At 38.5% G+C, this 20,693-nt stretch overlaps 1 protein-coding gene across 2 annotated transcripts in view; it reads right to left on the reverse strand.

Moving 5' to 3' along the window:
- Positions 1-20,693, reverse strand: part of rgs7a (regulator of G protein signaling 7a) — a 62,328-nt gene extending 41,635 nt beyond the window's left edge. For both annotated transcript variants that reach the window (XM_008429249.3, XM_008429250.3), the window contains exons 1-2: positions 20,465-20,693; positions 18,364-18,482 (exon numbers count right to left, since the gene is read on the reverse strand). In XM_008429249.3, coding sequence (XP_008427471.1) covers positions 18,364-18,441 — 78 coding nt within the window. In that variant the 5' untranslated portion in view covers positions 18,442-18,482; positions 20,465-20,693. The remainder of the gene's footprint in view (positions 1-18,363; positions 18,483-20,464) is intronic.

Consider the following 20,693-nt stretch of genomic DNA (forward strand, 5'->3'; position numbering starts at 1 on the left):
CGTAGACCAAACATGGAGACAAGGAAATAGGGATCTTAGGGAAGTAAAGAAAAACAGGGAAAGAAGCTGGGTATGGAAACCGAGATACACGGGGAATGGAAAAGAAGAGAGGATGCTGTCTATTTTTAGGTCTGCACAACATAAGAGAGAGTGGGACTCACTATCCCTTCATTTCCCACATTCCTCCTTGGCACGTGCAACAGACACTCGGGACGGCTCTGTGTGCCCAGAATATCAATAGGCGAGAAGCAGCTGGATACTGGCAGGCTGACATCCTTCTGCCTTCTCCTGTCTGCAGAGTCGAGACAAGGACTGGGTGTCCGACAGGACTTGCACACATGCACATCAGAGGACATATCACTCAGTATAGACAATAAACCAATAATGGCAGAGTGTTTGAAGCAAGTGACACTTGAACCGCCGAGTGAGGACATGATGGATGATAGATCATGGTTGAGAACTAAATACATGTGAAGTGATTCAGACTGAATAAATCGTTAATACAGACTTAAATGGTCCTGTAGATATTTTAGAAGATCACAGGATAGGAATGATTAAACATTTCTTAGTGGTCCTTATGGTAAAAAGAAAAAAACCTCACAAACTAGATTAAGATTTTTTTGAACATGGACAACTTTAAAGATTAAGCTGCCATATACAGGAAACCAAGGCAGAAAACAAATTGTCTCAATTCATATGCTCATACTGGAAGGCTTTATTAATAGCATATCTTGTCACCTTCACACTGTCGTGTTGTTCAATCTCCACTACTGATAACTTCATGTTCACAGGGGTCTGCTCACACAAGCGAGGAAAGCAATTGCTAACACATCCAGTCAGTTCTCTGCGAGGAACAGAAGGACACTTTTCAGCACATTTGCAAGTATTGTTTGTCTTTTTTGATCCTTTCAAGGGTAGACAGTAATGTTTTTTTTTCTTGTTTTTGTACAGAATATTGGTGACATGAAAGTTATTCTTCTGACTGGGTTTGACTGGGTTTGACTGGGTGACAATAAGCACTGATATCAACGTGTGACTACTTATTGTTTTTTAGAGTGAATATAAAATACAGCATGTTAATTTGGTCTGTCAGGGAAAACAGAACCAGATTGTGTGAAATGGTGTAAAAGTTTTGTTGTTTTGGTTGAAGATTAGATTTGTCTATAGTTATATTCTAGGTGTAAATATCACAGACTGCTAAACAATGATTTAATTACATATATTTTTGGATAGTATAGTATTAAGACTAAAATGTGTAATGAGTCAATTGGGTGTAGGATTTACTAATAACTGGCTTTTTCCTGCTCCTTTGGATGTGCCATATAACATTAAAGTAGGGCTGTAACAATTCCACAAATGATTTGAGTACCTTGATTATTAAAATTTCTCAATGCAAATTATCTGCCTCGAAGCTTCATTAAATTATTAAATTATCTTTTACTATTTAGTGCACTGTGTTCCACACATTTGATTATTAATGTTGCGCAATCCTGTCACTTCTGCCTGTGAGTTATCGATGAATGCTAAATGCTAGCTGCATAACGTCCAATTTTCAAATTTGGTTTGTGGCATGTGGAGGGATTTCATTGATTGATAATAATATATTTTTGTCGTTTTTCGGGGGAGCTGCTGTCTGGTTTGGAGAGAATTGCGGTGAAGTGCACGTCGGGTGTATGTATAAAGGTGGAGCGGAGACATGCAGATAGACAGAACACAGCGGCTGCTGCAGCTGATGCTTAGCATAGCTTTACAGATGAACCGAAAAATACATTTCCCATCATCCCAGTCACAATAAATGGGTGGCAGAGTACACCATGGCGGAATGTAGCTGGCAGATGTTTTTTCTGTTTGCGATGAAGGAGTAAAATCCCATTGTGCCTACGGACACAATAGCTGTAAATGGCTGGATAAAGCGATTGCTCATGTATGTATTTGACTGAAGATTAATACATAAGTGTCTTCGTGAGCCTTTGTGAGCCTTTGGGCCGATGTTGATATGCGATATTAATGCTGCTATTATGGCAGCATTAATAGTAAGTACTTATTTACCAATAAAGGATTTGTAAATCACTCGATTAATTGTCAGAATAATTTATAAATTACTCAATGACTAAAATAGTTGTTTACAACAGCCCTACATCAAAGTACTGTAAGTGAAGAACATGGTTTGTAACTTTACTACCTTTTTCATCTGTCTTAGTTACTTGAAAGGCTGGAGGCAGAACAAAGCAACATTTAATTAATTTTACCTTAGTAAGTGCTAAAATGCTGTATGCTGCAATTTTACTTCACAATTTAATGGCATAATATTGGCCTCTTTTTTCTTTATGAAGTTCCTACTCTTTCCGACATGTTGCCTTCACAACAGTGTCTTTCATGATGCCTTTTACAACCATTCCTAGGAGTGTTGCACTGAGAACCAGCTCCTATGATCAGCTCAGCAGACCTGAGAAATCCCCCTAAAAACAACTTATCAAACCTCCACCCTTAAATCTTAGATCTCATGACTTCATCTCAAAAAATAAAAATATATGAAGATATCAAACTTGTAGCAGATAAAATAACAGAAGTCATATAAAGTATAAACAACCTACCTGGTATAATATGATCAAGTACGAAAAGAGTAAGCCTTTACACTTTGTATCTGTGTACTCATAAGTAAAATATTCTGGAGAAAGATGCTTGAATATTGCTGTGCAGGCTTTCACAGACTGCACAGTCCTCTTTTTGAAATGGGCAGATGTTTGCTAACGCATGCGTATAAACAACCATGCTCTGCCATTTTGCTAGCTAAAGGGGTTCTGGACACATCGTGGACGTGTTATGAGATAATTGTGTTTGACAGACGGCTGGCATGGTGGTCTTGGGAATCTGATCAAAACAGCCACCAGCGAATACCACAGCAGAAACAAAACAGAGGGCAGGAGAAAGCACAACCATTGCACACAGCAGCAGTGTCCACAGGAATGCCATCTCTCAATTAGCAGATGAGGCACTTTCAGCAGTCAGTGTCTGGGAGCCAGGAGGAATGAAATAATGACAAACAACTAATGAATGTTGTGGTAGAGTTGTTTTGTTTTGGCTGCCGGCTATAATATTCCACAAAGGAAGATAATATGAAATAATGTTTTCAAAGTGAAATTTAGCAACTCTCTATAGTTGCTATGTTTAGTGATTTTTTTTTTTAAATAAATGTTATGAATATACAAGAAGGTGTGTGTTAATTTATCATTTTCACAGCTAATCATTAACTTTCAACACTATTTTTTATGCATTAGATGATTAAATTACAAACAATAGATAAACATATCCCTAGTGGAAATTTCCAGGATCACAATAAACCAGATCCTTCAGTATGAGGTAAATGTTCTCAAGAACCAAGAAGGTCATATTGGCTGCATAGTTCATTTAGTTTGGGATATTTACTCAAAACATAAAAATAATCACCTAAAGTCTAGTTTTCTAAAGAAAAAAACTCAGAATCACAAATATTAAAAAGGTTTGAGTGTTTAGACCTTTAATCTTTGCTGTACATTATAGTGTTATGTCTTCAATTTATTGAAGGAAACAAAGGTAATGTGCTCATCTATCTGTGATGTGGACATGAATAATGACATATCACTATTATGCCACTGTGGATGTCACAAGAAAAAAAACCCATATATGTTTCAATGTCAATTGCACCCCAAGATTGCATAAAATGCCTAAGTTGATATTTATAAGGTTAAAATTTACTGAGTTAAATCAGTTTAAAACGTGCAATATTAGGTTTTACTGACGTTAAGCTTCTTAAGTGAGTCAGCAGCCCAGCTCCCACTGGAATTTAACTGAAAAAATGTATAGCAAGACATTTGTCTAGATGTGAAAAACAGTTTTTTTCTAATACCCAGCTCAAAAACGGATTAAGTCAAAATGGCATTTAGACTCATAGACTAGATTGCATTTTAATATTAACTAACAATAATATTGTTAGCTAACAGCTGCAACTGTTAGAATCAGTGGGTTGCAGCTAAGGGTGCATATAAACACAATTTCAGACCAAAAGTCTGTCTTTTTTTTTTTTTGTAAGATGAAAATGCGGTATGTCTCTACCATTTTTAAATGTACCCTTTGGAGTGATTTGGCTTTTATTATATCTGCTGTATTGGATATGTGAATTGGCACTCAGTCGTGCCAGGCTAATCGCTGAGACATGATTGCTTCTAGGAAAACAACACCTCATTGTGGAGAGGGTCACCAAGCTGCAGGGGCACAATCAGGCTCGCATTCTCAGTTACAGCCACAGTCCATTTGGACGGAAAACACTGCGTCCAATGGTTGTTTGTTTAGGGAAAGCTCCCAATAAAGCTGTGAGTCACAAGTGAATCACTTCACACAGGAGGACAGATTACTGTACTCCAGCAGAGTCTAAATGCATTCCTCTCTTTTTCTGTATGTGAGGATAAAAGCTGACTGGAGAGGCACGGGGCTCTGATGACTTCAAAGAGAGACGAGGGATCTGAGAGGAGGGGGACACGGTGATGGATGGATGCTTCTGTGGGAGCGGAGGGCGAGAGTGCACACGTGTGTTGGGCACAGCGTGAGAGAAACAAAGAGAGAAAGTTAGTGTGATCTTTTCAGTATTTGAGAAACATCAAAGACCTGAAATGGAACAAAAGAGGGCATGAAGGTGGGAGGGGGAAGAGTGTGACGGGGCGGGTGGGGAGGGGATAAAAGAGACAGAAATGAGAGTGTGAATGCCAGTGACAAACAGACAGTGCCTTCCCAGTTTGTTTGTGACAAACAAACTGGGAAGGCAAATTTGTGAGTGAGAGAAGTGTCTTTACAAACTTGGGAAGACAGACATATCTAAATACCAAGAACTTGCTTTGAGCGTGATATTGAGTGAAGATAAGATTTCTCTTTTTTCCGGTTTCATAGTTAAAAGACTTGCTGTGCAATTGTCATAATATGGCAAGCTCAGAATCTCTGGAATCCAGAAAAAATAAAAATAAAAAATGCCGTACACTCATTTAAAGCTACGTCTATGCAGTTGCTTTCAGAACAGTTAAGATATATACCTGGAAACTATGAGGGAGGGAACACACCAAGCTTCTACAATAAACAGACACAACACCATAAACATCAAGGCATAGAGACAAGCAGGCAAGTGGGAATTTATACACTGTTGACGGTGTGTGGGAAGGAGCAAAGCTTCACAAGAAGTGACTGGATGGTGTGTTAGAAGTGGAGACTGCATGGGCACGGTTTGGCTGCAGATGGTGTGTGCTGTAATGAAGGAGTAAGGCGAGCGGGGACAGAGTTATAAACAAGGAGAGAGCAAGAACTTATTATCAGTATCTTTATGTGAATATACAGACAGTGTGCACTTAATGTGAAGAGGTGAATTTAAAATACCACTGTACGTTGTATAAAGTTGTTTTTCTTCTTTTTTTTTTTTAGACCTACAGTCTCTGTGCTCATTAAGGCCATCATGACAGAGCTTGCAGTTAGCAGATCTGGTTCAGGGCACTTCTATAATCTTTTAGAAAATGTTGAACTTGAAATAATGATTAGACTAAGGCGATGTCTGAGTCAGCCTCTATCTGAATGCACAAGCTTCCTTACACCATTACGTAACCCTGACAGACACGCCTAAAGAGTCCAGCTGTGGGAGACGTATTTAGCTGAAATGGCTTAAAGCAAGTAGCAGCTCACTTTCGTTACAGAGCTGTTGTGCTCTTTCAAGTCTGGATGAAGCTTTAAAAACTTTTTTTCTCTGCAGACACACACTTTTGGGTAAATGGGAGCGAATATCTGGGTTCAGTATGTTACCCAAGGACACTGACACACACAAGTGTCGAGGGTCGATCTGCTCAAGTGTTCATAAGCATGACTGGTAAGTCAACATTCAAAAAGTGTCATGTGAAAGTATTAATACCTTTTGAAAGCTTTGAAAAAAATGTTTCCAAAATAAAACTATTAAAAGTGGGTTGTGCATCTGTATTCAGCTCCTGTGATTGAATACTTTGTATACTTTATTATGTATGCCGTTGTGCTATAGGTTTTCCATTTCTGGATGATAAATAGAATAGTTTGAAGCTTAAGATGTTGTTTTATAGTCTAGTCCTGATGTAACTTCTCCACAACTCTCTATCCCTGATCAGCTCGCTGTGTTTCTTGGTCTTTGTGATGCTAGATGTTCATTAATGTTCTTAAATGAACCTCTGAGACCTTTACAGAAAAAAGTTTATTCTGAAACAAATGAGGAAATTCCTGAACTCTTAGGTTATGCTGACTTTTATTTACAGTATTAGAGTAATACAATACATACTGTTGTGATCTTTTCTACTTGAAGTATCATTTTTCGCCACACTTATTCTACTAATTTGTGTTAGTCTGTCAAATGAAATCCAAATAAAACACTTTAAGGTTTGGGACTGTAATGTGACAAAATGTGAAAAATATTTAGGAGTTATAGAGCTGTGTGAATCCTCGGTTATCGTGGCTCACCTCAGCCAGATATGCTTAAAAACTTACAGGTTTTAACTACATGAAAGACTGGCATAATATGGAAAAGGTCATTTAAAACAGTTTTTATTTGAATTAAAAAACGCTCTGAGAATGACATTTTCTCGATGTAATCTGTGTCAGAAAAATACTACTAAACGTATTTAGCAACATATTTCATTGCTCGTATATCAGCATGTAATATAAAAATGTTTTTCAGTTTCCCAACTTTATAACTTGCTTTTGTTTCATTACTAGGTAATGTTTGAGAGTCAGTTGATTTCATTTTTATTTAAACTTTACATTGTTGTCCACACTTCCTTAGAAACAGGCTTGGCATACAGTATTAAAATAATTCTCAGCAAATGGCTTCAGATTGTCACTTTAACAGCTTTCAGCTAAGGGATCATTTATAACTTCAACCAAAACAAGCTGAAGCGTTTCAGGAGTTGTTTTCGCTAAATGAGAAAAAGAGGAAGTATTAACATACAGTAAGATACAGAGTAACAGTTAAAATATGGAGCTGAGAATGTCATTTTATCTATTATTCTTTCACTGCCAAGCTTTATGTGTATTCATGGGATTTTAATATTGCCTTGAAGGAACAAATTAAAACAAGAAGGAAACAACCCAAATAAACTGTCATCTACTCTACAATCTGGTGGCATATTGAAACCCTCAAGTCAAATATGGTATTTAAATGTCACTGTTTAGAGTTTTTTTTTAATTCCCCAAAGCACTCCGTCTTCTGCACCTGTCTCTCTGAAAGGGTTTGGCTTTGCATATTACTTCAATTTCTTGCCACTGTAAAAAATATCTGACAAAGTAGCCATGGGGTAAAATCTGAAATGATAACAGTCTGATCATTATTCTTGTAGAGGATTTGGTTTAAATCCTATCTATTTAAACTATGTTTATTTGTTAGTCCTCAAATGATGAAACTCACACCGTTTCAGTTTCTCCTATCCTTATATCTACTGGCGTACCCCAAGGCTATGTGCTCGAGCCTCTCCGGATCTCATTACTTAAATCAAATCCCATCCTGGTTCTCTTGCAACATCCCAAAACCTAATGGGGTCAAAAAAATTTGCTGTTTCTCTTGATGCAGTGGCGCAACTACACATTATTCAGGTGGATGCAAAAACATAGATCGGCGCCCCCCCCTCCCCCCGACCGAGGGAAGGAACGTCAGGGTGAAGGAGCGACGCTCACTCAGCCCCCCCGCCCCCAGGCGACGATGCGTGAAGGGTAAAACTCGCTACATTTACCTTGTTATATGCGCGAGGTGAAGGAGCATAAGGCGCGCAGAAGTGTACGGGAAAACATCATCGTCCTCCAGACGGGGTTTTGGCGCCCCCTCTGGTGCTGCGCCCCTATGCGTTGCATACCCTGCATACCCACTTTTTGCGCCACTGTCTTGATGGTTCATCTGTTGCTCTTACCAACCAGGTTAAAAGTCTGTGTTTTATTCTTAACATCATTGTAATCCAACATACACAATTTCATGCAATCACTTTGCTTCCATTTACAGACTATTCTACCTCTGTGCCCTTTTCTCACATCCAAGAGCGCCACCATTCTGGTAACCTCTGGTTGCATTCTGTTGTGGTTATTCTAACCAGTCTTTTTTTTTTTTTTGTCCATTCACAGATTCAAACCTCAACTGCACCCAAAGTTTCCCAGAATACCTTCAACCACATTGCCCAGTGTATAACAGCAGCTTTACTCGCTCTCTGCATCAGTAATAGTTGTTTATAAAATTTTACTTCTCACCTTCATGGCTGCCAGCAACTTTGCCCCCTCTGTGTCTTCCTGAGCACATTCATACTAAGATACACAGTGATACTAGCAGGCCTGCAATCAATCTCACCCCATCTGCCAGCTTAATTGTCCACTACAAAAATGGCCGTAGCGGACAAGCTGCTCGGCTTCTCGCCACAGGAAGTCTGAGCAATTCTGATTTGCTCAACTCCTTCAAACCCCTAAGGTTCCTGAACTAACCTTTTCGGGCCAGACAATAAAGCCCGGGGTTGAAACAACCTCACTGTTTCTCATTTTTAGCTGCACATTATAAGTTTGTTCCTCTCTCAGGCCTCTTCACTTAGAAAAAAGTTGCAAACATGATGCTTCATTTTTTTTAAACTGTAATGTGATCATAACTTTTTTCTTGAGTTTTTATTAAGATCCTTAATTTCTAAAATCCTTGACAGCCTCTTAATTAGTCTTTTGCTGATGTAACTTATCTCATAATAAGGTAAGTTATGTTTGTAAATATATGATTCTGTGTCAAACAGTCCTTGTGGCATCAGATTTTAGTGTAGGATTTGAGACTGGAAATCATAGATTTGAAAGATTAAAGAATCCCAGTTTGAGATCGTCAGTTTTCATACCCATGCAAATGACAACAAGGTTTTCTAAGATATTCTAGCTAAATTGCAGTAAAAATATGGCATCATCAGACAAGTTATCATTTCTTGCCAGAAAAAATAACATAACTTCTAGAGACTGTAGCTCAGATTACTGAAGTCAACCATTAATCCATGTCTAATCATTTGTTTTCTCAAAGACATGTTAAAGAGAACATGAATATCTACAAATGCATGTTCAAAGCAAAATCACCTGGTTCACAATCAGACACACAAAGCGCTCCACTTTATACAAAGATCTCTCTCTGATCTGCCAATTATGGATCATTCCACCTCAAGCTCCCATTTTCTCTTGGTCTTAGTGATCTTCTGATTGCACACCAAGGGAGAAAAGCTTTACAAGAACCCTCAAATCTGGCTCTTAACTGAGAAAACGCTGAAAATGTATTCAGTTCCCTCCGCTTTATGAGTCATAAACGCTGTGGGATGGTTTGGAAATTGTGTTGATAACATGGAAGGCTGATGAAGCAGGTGTTCAACGGATGCAGATTGAAAATACAAAGGAAGTGCCCTTCAACGAGACAATCCATGTTGATTTTTAACTGTCTTAATCAAAAGTCTAGGTCATGATACCTGAGCAACATTTTTTTTTTAAATCCAACACAAGCTATGTAATCTGAAATTGTAATAAAACGTAACAATGTGAACTCGTTTTTTTTGTTTTCAAAGAATCATGCATACGTATCAATGTACATAATCCTCGAAGATTTGCAGCTACTGTACATTTAATAAGTTTATTGGGCTGTGCTGTAGTGATACTGAGGAGAGTGAGGGTTTTGTCTATGCAAAACAATCTCTTTTCCACATTAACCTAATCAATTGACAAATCAATTTATGACTCGATGACTCGGTTTGTCTTCTCTGTTTGTTCAGTGCCTCATTACTTACACTCACTGATGGGACAAAAGTTCAAATCTAATCATAAAAACATGAACACGTTTGTTACTTTAACTTTCTATGTCTATTGTAGCTAAATGTTGTAAATGGTTGCAATTGCTCAGCTTTGAACGCACAGATTGGAAAATAATGGTACCAGACTCACAACACACACACATGCAAAAATAAAAAATGATATGATATGAACATATTTTATAGAATTGTGTTTGTGTTATTTTCTTTTTGGCCTCAAACACCAATATTTAGTTTTAGTCTTTTTTATCTTGCTATCTATTACTAGTGATAATGTTGCTGGATAAATCATTATTCTTTATAAAAGTTACAACTTGCCTACCTAGATCTATCCCAAGGTAATTTATATAAATAGAAAAAAAGTCTTGACTATGTAGTTATCTATAGACACGCTCTTGATTGTCTCAGTTTGGTAGCTTAAAAACACAAGTCAGTACAATTTGACAAACTGGGCAACAAAAACCAGAGCACAGCAATCACATCATGTTTATATCTGTGAAAAACAGTTAGCTAATTAACTATCTGCAGGCAGAAATAATTAGAACAATGATAATGTTTTTATTCATTTATTACATTAAAGGCAGTTTTTTTGAACGGAGGACGGTCTGAAAGCAGAAGTACACAGCTGGATTTTTTCATAGCCTCTGCACAGAAAATGAAATATTGAAAATGAGGCAACATTAGCAGCACAACCATAACGTGTCACATTTTATTTGTTCATGTAAAGTGGAAGCAATGGCATGACTACACAACATGCTGATGATTTGAGGCATATTTCCCTTGGGGACTGGTTAATTTTCCACCAATTATTGCAAAGGAGTGAAACAAAAAGTCACAACAATGACATGAGTAAAGCTGTGTATTTTATTAACATCAAACCTAAAAAAAATTTTTCATTTATTTCATTATTTAACAAGGTTAATTGTCCAGCACAAGTATTACCTACTCCTTCAGGCATAGTTGTTATTGGCTGAACAATACAACACAGACAGCAAGTTCTTTAAAAATGCTATCCATTAGCGTATTTTCTCACAATGCCATAAAACACAGAAGGGTAGTGAAATAGGAGTTTCCAAATGCAGCATTTCACAAAATCCAAAACACAAAGCATTTAAACAAAGGCTGCAGAGAAATACTCAATCATGCTTTGTGTGTATCTGGGTCACTGGCATCACAAGACGCACAGGAATCAACCTGAAAAACTCCCGTTTGTGAAACGCATAGAGGACGAGCAACTTTTGACAGATATCAACAGACTCTGAAACAAGAAAAATAGATATATTCAACATAGAAGTTATTTACGCCACATATTTGGAATAAGTTTCAACATATAATTCTTGAGACATATCTATCTTCAAATTATTAATGGTATTCTTAAAGCTACTCTGAAGGCAATGTAATTGTTTTGTTTTGAATTTATATTGAAATGGAGTCTTGACAAAAGTTCAGTCTGGAAGACTCTTGTCGCACCTGCCTCATCAATTAGCGCCTCCCTCTCTGCAACCTGGACCTATGAACCTATCAGCGTCGGTCCAAGCCTCGCTCATTTGGGCTCCAGTTCAAAAGGACCTTCACCCATGGCCTCCTCTGCTCACCAGCTGCGATCAACCCACCTCCGCCCCATCTCCACCTTCTGCTCCCGGCTCTCAGGCCTCATCCTCCTCCGACCGCCGCCACCAGTACAAGCCACCGGGGGGTCTACATTCCTATGCTGCATCAGGAATGTTCATCGAGCTTATCGAAGTCCAGCTTGACATCCCCGGCCGGGGCCTGAACGCCAAAGGACTTTGTTTATTTTTTTGTTCATTTTGTCATTAAGCTCTTTTAATCACGTTCTTTCTCCATCTGAGTCTCTCCAGATTGATCTGTGTTTACCTTTTGTTGGTATGGTTTTCAAAAAACGTTTTTTTTATTAAATTATGTAATAGATATTTTTGTTTGTTCTTCCATTTAACTTTTCTGCTTATGTTTTTAACTCAAAAGAGTTATAGATGATCTTTATGGTACCATTTTTAGCTCCCTGGAACAACAGATTCTATTCTATTTCAGTGGGTCTTTGATTAAATAGATCTTGACTACATATTTATTTTAAGCTAACTAGCAAAAACATATTAAAACTGATAAGTATATGTTGCTCTATAGGTTGCTTTCTAAAGCATGTTTATTGATTTTCCATAAACTCGAGGTAAAAGCTTTAAAAATTTAAGATTATAACGTTAGTTTCCTAAGCAAAATGCAAGACACTACTCAACTGGGTCCACTAACTGCAACATTAAAAACTTATAATACCGTGTGTTTTTACTGGGAGAAAATAGAGCAAGACTAATAAATACAGCACATGCAGGATTAATGGCTCTGGACAAATATAGAATCCAAACTGGCAGCTGGAGGACCAATTACTGGATACCCTACGGCAGCTCAGATGTAAGTAAGAATGGGCTGATGTCTCAGCTGTCAGTTAGCAAGCCACCGAAGATGATCAGATTCTAATTTACTGCAAAAAATATGCCAAGCCTAATAATCTATTCTGTTTTGTTTTGAGTCTTTGAATAATACGTTTCCCAAGAGCTAAAATTAACTTTTTGTGTAAGCAGCGTCAATTGACATTAACTTATATCTGAGACAGCGTTGACTGAAACGTTGTTAAAAGTATTACATTAATAGTAATAGTAACATTTGACAAACAACAAATAGCTGAATAAACGATTTTAGAAGATTTAACATCAAGAATCATCTCAGGTTTTCATTTTTGCAACCAAAACTGACGAGTCAAAAAAAAACAACAAAAAAAAACAGACAGGTACTCTGCAAAAAGGATCTGATAATTAGAACGTTACAAACTTCCTTTACTTGATTACGAATGCACATGTGTGCTCACACACAGACACGTGCATGCAAAGACACAAACGTAATCACAGACGCACCCACAAAGTGAGAGAGGATGTTTCTGCTTCATGCTGAGTGGCTGTGAACCAAAGCTGTTTTAGGCTGGCATAAAAAATTCACAACTCTCTCTTAGCAATATTCGCCCTACATACAGCACTCACACACATCGCAGCGTTATTTATGGTGCTCGCATAAAACGACCCATAAAGAGAGCAACTTGGCATGACTTAACATTAAAAGAGGCTTTAAATGGTAAGTAATGGGGAACAGCATCATATATTCAGGTATTAAATCCAGTTGATGCAAACTATTTTCACATTTTTTCTTCTAAAAATTTGGGGGACTTCAAGTTTATCGTTTTATTTGACACTGTTGGGGGATAAATTTTTCAGAATTGCCATTTCTTCAAAGAGAGATTCAGCTCAAAGCCGTATTTGTTTATTTATCTGTACTACTTAGGGTTTTTTTTTTCAGACTGCTTATGTGCATTCAAGCAATTCTTATTTGTCCTCGATGCATACTGGCATCTGTGCGCTCATCTCCTCTGCAAGCAGGTCAACATCCAAGCACACACACACATATCAATTTTCATTAGACATTAATGACAGGAGTAGAGGAATGGACGAAGCAGGGAGAGAAAGAAAGACTGAGAAAGAGAACGGATGTAGTTATGCTCCCTGTGGAAAGACTATCAAACCACTATCTGCTGTCCTCGACCATAAAGCTCCCTCTGCTCGTATTACATAACACATCTGCTACTATGCTGTATTCACACATCACCAGATACGTAGTAGATGTGGCTCGTTGCTCTCTATCAATGTTTCTTGCAGCATTTTCGGTGCGCACTTATGATATTGATGTGCTGGAGGTCTGAGCAGCAAAGCAGGGCCCTGAAAGTGTGTTTCCCACTCGAGAATTCACCTCGTCTCATTGTGGGTTGCATCACCTCTGCCAAGCTATCTCCATCTGAAAAGTCTTCAGAGCACCTGTTCATCTTGGCAGCATCCGCGTGTCTGCAGAGAGTGTTCGTCCAACTGCAGTTTCAGTTAAGCCCACTCCAGTGTTATGATTTTGTGCTTAATGTCTTTCAGTCTGTTGTGTCGGGGGGAAAACACCGAGCGGTGGCCATTTGTATGCATGCGTTAAGGAGGAAAACAGACTTACAGTGAATGGATTGATTTAAAACAATTATTGTTCCCCCAAGCTTGTCCAAAAAAAGATAAAAATGCAACAGTTGAATCCGTCACTATTATCATTATGTAGTTTTGCAATCAGTTGAGATAATTCTGACTATTTTTATGTCAATATAATTGCCTGCAGTCACTTGCAGCAAAAGAACATAGTGCAACTAAAGTTGACAGTGTGAACTTGATGACTTGACAGATGGAGCTTATCACCTTAACTGGTGTTTTGTTGTTGCACCAGGCATAACACAGAGACTTTCAAAAGAAATAATTTATTAATTTTCAATCTTGTTACAGCAACAAACTTAAATGCATTTTATTGGCATTTTATGTCATAAAAATGTGTATGCATGCTTATTCTTAGCCCTCTTTAATCTAAAATACCTAAATAAAATGTCATGCACTTTACTGCCTTCAGATGTCATCGAATTATTACGTATATTTTCTTTAAAAAGCATGGAATGCACACGTATTCAGCCCTCTCTGATTTTTGAACTCTGTAGGACCAGCAAAGCTTTTAGTATGTTGGGCATCACCAACCAGTGAGTGAAACTTTTCCCCGTTCTTCTTTGCAGTATAACTTAAACTGGATGTAGAGCATCAAAGAAATGACCATGTTCAAGTCTCGCTTAAAAGTCACAGTCGGTTTTAGTGAAAGAACTTCAATTGGGACCATTTTAGCACATGAATATGCTTTGATATATACTACAACTGCACAACATGTCAAATAGCAAACGTCGTCACAGCATAAGTTTGACATTTTACAAAAACAAAGGAATGCATTAATGAAATATTTGGTAGGTTTTTACAATTTCAGTGTCATGCATGTATGCCCTGAATTACCATGAACAAATCCAGTCAGTTGGATGGACTTTCACGACCCACGTCTAATGCCCAGTTTAGTGACAGTGATGGTAGAGCTCTTGAACACTGGGTGGCATTGGGATAATACTGCAATATTCAGTAATAACATTACAATTACATGTTTTTTTAATATTGGGAAACCATAAAAAAAATAAATAAATTTTAAGCTTAGGGTTGTAGTCTTACTGGGAGGTGAACCTCCAGCCTCTAAAGTCTCAAGTTTTTAGAGGCATCTGAAAGGTTTTCTTACTGGATTACCCTGTCTTTAGCTCAATTAATCTTGCCATCAACACTGATCAGCTTTCCTGTTGCTGCTGAGAAAAAAAAGTCTTCCCCATAGCAGGATTCTTGGAGCAGATGGTGTGCTCAGTGTGATCTGCAGTGTTATTTTTTCTGCCACGCAAAACATTGGGATTGGTTACATAGTTACATTTTAGTCATGTCTGACCAGAACACCTTCTTCCACATGTTTATCGTCATCTCCACATGTTACTTGAACAACAGAATATTTTAAGGAGGAAAAAAAAAGTTTTTCTTTTACCAACCGCTTTGTCACTCTTCCTTAAAGGACAAATTTGTGCCGTGATTAATTACTGGTTGTCTTGTCAACAGATTCTTTCACCTTAGGTGCAGGTCCTCCAGAGATGCCGCAGACTTCTTGCCAGATTTCATCTCTCTGCTGTTGTTCATGATGCTGCTGGTTTACTCGTGTTCACTAAAAAACCTCTGAGGTCTTAGTTTGAAAAATATGGAGATTAAATTACATGCTGCAAAGCTGTTTTCTAATCAGGTGATTTCTGAAGTTAACTGGTCGCAAAAAATTCCCTTCTCACCCTCCGCGAGTGGTTTCTTACATCCTCTGAGCTCAGGTCCTCCACCAGAGGCCTGGGAGCTTGAGGGTTCTGCGCAGTATCTTGCATGTGCCTAGAACTGTACATTTCTTGACTGAGATGTCTGATGTTGTTCCTGGGATCTGTTTTAGCCACTGCTCCAGTTTGGGGGTGACTGCCCCGAGAGCCCCGATGACCACAGGCACCACTGTGGTCTTCACCTTCCAGGTCTTTTCCAGTTCCTCTCTGAGGCCCTGGTATTTCTCCAGTTTCTCGTGCTCCTTTTTCCTGATGTTGTAATCACTTGGTATTGCGACATCCACCACAACGGCTTTCCTCTGTTCTTTATCCACCACCACAATGTCCGGTTGGTTCGCTATTACCATCCTGTCTGTCTGGATCTGGAAGTCCCACAGGTTCTTAGCTCGGTCGTTTTCCACCACCTTTGGGGGTGTTTCCCACTTCGATCTCGGGGCTTCCAGTCCATATTCTGCACAGATGTTCCTGTACACTATGCCCGCCACTTGGTTATGTCGTTCCATGTATGCTTTTTCTGCCTGCATCTTGCACCCTGCTGTTATGTGCTGGACTGTCTCAGGGGCCTCCTTGCACAACCTACACCTTGGGTCTTGTCTGGTGTGGTAGAACTGAGCCTCTATTGCTCTGGTGTTTAGGGCCTGTTCCTGGGCAGCCAGGATGAGAGCCTCTGTGCTGTCCTTGAGTCCAGCTTTTTCCAGCCATTGATAGGATAGGATATATATATATATATATATATATATATATATATATATATATATATATATATATATATATATATATATATATATATATATATATATATATATATATATAAAATTCAATCGCAGTCTTATTGTGCAGGGTTAGCCTCAATTTTGCTTCTTTGCACATGTAAATCCAATGACTCAGCTGCACAATTAAAAAGTGCAAGGCATGCAGATCAATAGGGAGACAAAATAAGAAACATAACATGTATCTATATATCTGGACCTCAAGTCAATATTCATTCAGGATGCAGTCAGAGCCTAATAACTTTGTATATTTTAGTAGTGTGTGCTATAGGCTAAAGCAAATTGTAACAACAGTCTTCCTATAGAGGCTTCACATATCCAAAACTGACTAAATAAATCCCATCAAACCAGTCTCCTCAAATCTAGCCTCTGAAACTTTTGACCTCTAAAACAGCAAGCGCTTGCTATTGTGAGAAAGACAGCAACACTTATTGTCCCACACTGGCATAGAGATTGCTTAACACAGTGTGAATGTCATAAAAAAACAAAAAGCCTGCCAGTCTATATTATCATGCTAAGTGCATCCTCTTCCCATTGTGCAGGAGCATTTTTGGATGAGAAAATAGAAAGAAAGAAATCCAATCATTGCTTGAGTCACCCATAAGTAAAGGGAGCAAATGATCACCTCGTTGGGCCATCTAAGAGTGAAGTAAAACAGGCAATTATGTCATCATACACAACCACTCCTGCTGGTATTCAATACATGTGCAGGTCGCCATCAGCTCTAATCCATTGGCACTTAAGTATGAGGCATTGGCTTTTATTTGCCAGAGACACACAGCATGGTTTACATTAGGAGATCAGGGGGAAAAAAATTCCAACCATCACACAAAGGCATTGCCACTAGGGAACTAAAACCCCTCCCGGTTAAAGCAAAAGCAATTTTCTAAATGGCTTATTTGTAGGTTAATCTTAAATCTAGCTTTACAGCTTTTGTACAGCGGGGAGAAAAATTTGCAAACATGCAAACGCCTTCAAGAACTAGTGTAAGTAATCTCCTAAATATATATATATATATATATATATATATATATATATATATATATGCAACTGCATTTGGCTGTCATGGTTTGAGTAAACAAATGTTATCTTCCATGCAGATTAAAATCTCATTAATTTGTTCAATGTTGGAGCAGTGCTGGATTAAGGTGTCTCAGCAGTGAAGCCATTTCACTCTCTCTGCTACTTTTAATTACCTAATGTAGCAACATATTCATCAGCAAAGAAATACATGACTTTCAGTGTAATAAGAAATGTTTTAATTCCCTTTGACTTCCTTTCTGTTATCTTAATGTCAGCATAACAGGGGGAAAAGACATCGTCCAATAATATCCAATGATTCAAGTGGAAAATATGTGTATTTAGGTAACTCCTGGCTATGTAATACATGCAGAGGCAGTTTTTTTTTTATTTCAGAAATATAGCAGACTGCTTAGGGCACCAGTCTGTCTAAGGGGGAAGCTCTGTGAGCTACAGAGTGGGCCCCTCCTTGTAAAGAGTGGCAGCGCCGTAATGCAATAGAGAACATTTCATGGCTGGCAAATGATGCCCAATTCGATGTCTGACTTGAGATTCCACATTCATGCTTAATTAAAGGGTAAATTTGCTGTTTTTAAAAAATCTGGACTGCATTTTATCAAAAACTAAAACTGGCCAAACTGAACCGGATCTTTCTGCAGTGCACAGAGATTATTAAAATACATTTCAAACAAAATTTAAGATGTATGAAATCTTTACTTCATTAGGTAATTTGCAAAAAAAATCACAATGAGACAAACTTATATTGAGACAAGTATGTTATATATTTCTGGACTTCCATATCAACACATCGACAACATCTCCTGTGTCTTATGTTCCGATACAAGTATCTGCAGTTTCTATGCCACAGCTCATTATCAAGCAAAATTGATGCCGGAGAGTCATGCATGCTCACACAAGAGTGAGCTAAAAATAGCGCCAGTCTTACCTTTCTGTACACTATCATGTTGGGGGATTCATCCGCCACCCCGTTGGTCCCCTGCCCGCTGATGTTGGTCTGTGCCATGATCCTTTGAGTAAATCTGCCACGGGAAATGTCAGGAGCTCCTGTTGTAGACAGAGAGGGATATTTTGGCCCATCAGAGAAACAATGCAGCAGCAGCCGACCAAACGTGACTTGTGCTTACCTTTGGCAAGACGGGAATCATAAACAATGCTCATGGGCTGGATCATGTTTCAACACATTTGACATTTTAACATGAATTGCGAAGGTTAAGACACTCAGACATTGGCAACTCATATGTTCTAAGCACTGGCTGATATGAGGTGGGATAACCGGATGTAAAAATGCCCCAATTTCACAGTTTTTGCACAAAATTGCATACCATGATAAGAACTTGTATTTAAAACAGAAAAGCATTACGTCTTTTTACAATTGCTAAAATAAAAAATAAAAAACAGCACAGTTGTACCAATCCACTTTTTTCACTTTTGATACTGATACATATATCTGAGGTTCAGCATCGGCACAAACAGATCTTACAAAGAAAGAAAGAAAAAAAAAAACACATAAATGTATTAAATGACAAATTTATTTTATAACTACACTATTAGAGCACTCTAAAGTATACCAATAGCTTCATACAGGTCAAACGTTTAAAGACAACACAACTTTAATTTGTTCGGTCAGTGCAATTCGTATAGCAGCAAATGTCAAACCAATCATAAAGAAACTGACAAAAACAACAGGCTGAAGACCTTGGTCAAACATGCAAAAAATTAACTGCAACAATCCTTTTTTCAAATGGTTCAGAAAGTGCAATTAGTTATTCTAAACATAACGTAAAATAAATAGCATAACCTGTCTCAGAGCACAAAGAATAGAAATAGACAGAATAGATCTGTCCTCATTTATTGAGCGCATTGTCACGATAACTGATCTTTTTTTTTTTTTTTTTAAATCGGGACTGATCCAGATATAAATAAATGGATCGGTACATCTCTGGCTAATATGAACTAATTAGTTGTGTTATCTGCTCAGGTAGCCAGTCTGCAGTTTGTTGCAAATTTTGCTCTTACTTAGTTAAATTATGTTTTAACCCCAACTCAACAAATTGGTCCGTTTTTTACTCCCTTAGTATTAGGGAAATGTGCAGAAGCCTTGCATTAGCAAGCTGAACGGCAGTGCAGAACAACAGGTGGGGAAGGGGCAGCAGTGTATTACTTCATAGTACATACGAGCACATTACTCTGGGATTTTTTCCAGCATCTCTTTCAAAGGACATGAAGTTACAGAGATTTGAAAATTATGAATTCAAGACTATTAAAAATAAATAAATAAAACATGATAAACCCTATTAATACTGGAAACTGACAATGCTTCAATGACACCGTTTCAGAAAATGTGTCAGAAAAGGATTTCATACAAAGCCCTGCTTGGTAAATAGAGACAGTGGTTAAAGTTATCTGTGGGCAGGACAAAAGTTCACCCTAAAATAATTGTTGTATCGGCCACTGTTTCAAATGGACTCGTTTTCTGCTGTTAGTCTGAAACAGAAACATTTCAATTGTAATTAGAGATTACACTGACTGGATGTTTGCAATGGAAAGATGAGGAAAGATAAGGTGAGACAAAGACCCTAACAACAGTAAAACACACCGTCCCTAGAGGAGGTATCATACTCTACAGCGCAGCTTGGAAACATCCATTTGAGTCGGGCAGCCATTGTCAAAATGAGTAAGACTTTGCAAAATCATCTGCATTGTTGTTATTCTGCCCTCCCATTGACACGCTCACGGCATCCTTGTGAGATGTAGTCTGCAGAAAGAGCCACCTTGTAACATTCAAAGAGCGAAGTCATGCGACCTGCTTTTTTACCGTGAGGCCATAGAGTGGTGCCGTATTGGGCTTTTACTACAAAGTGTCGATGCCCTTTCAGCACTACGGACAGCAACCGTAAAATAGCACCCGCGTCCCGTCATTATCCGCTCCCCCTCTACCAACGCGTGAATACAGTTAGAACCACGATCACCGAAGGAGAAGAGACAGAAGGAGAGGACAAGAGGGGAGAGAAGAGGGAGAGGCTTACCTGAAAAACAAGCTGCCCGCTTTAGGACGCCTGAATCCCGGCAGGGTTGGAAGCCTGGTCCTTCAAGTTCAGTGTGTCAACTGGCGGACATAGGAATGTGAGGGGTGTGCATTGGCAGCGGGAAGAAGCAAACATTCGGCGGACGCTCGGTGTGTGGTTCAGTTCAGGCTCGGGTTCTGCTCTCGTCCCTTCGAAACGATGCTCAGAAGAGCGGGCGCGTCGCCGCGTA

Source organism: Poecilia reticulata, chromosome 15, assembly GCF_904066995.2.
Source record: "Poecilia reticulata chromosome 15, P_reticulata-male-v2, whole genome shotgun sequence".
Taxonomy (NCBI): Eukaryota; Metazoa; Chordata; class Actinopteri; order Cyprinodontiformes; family Poeciliidae; genus Poecilia; species Poecilia reticulata.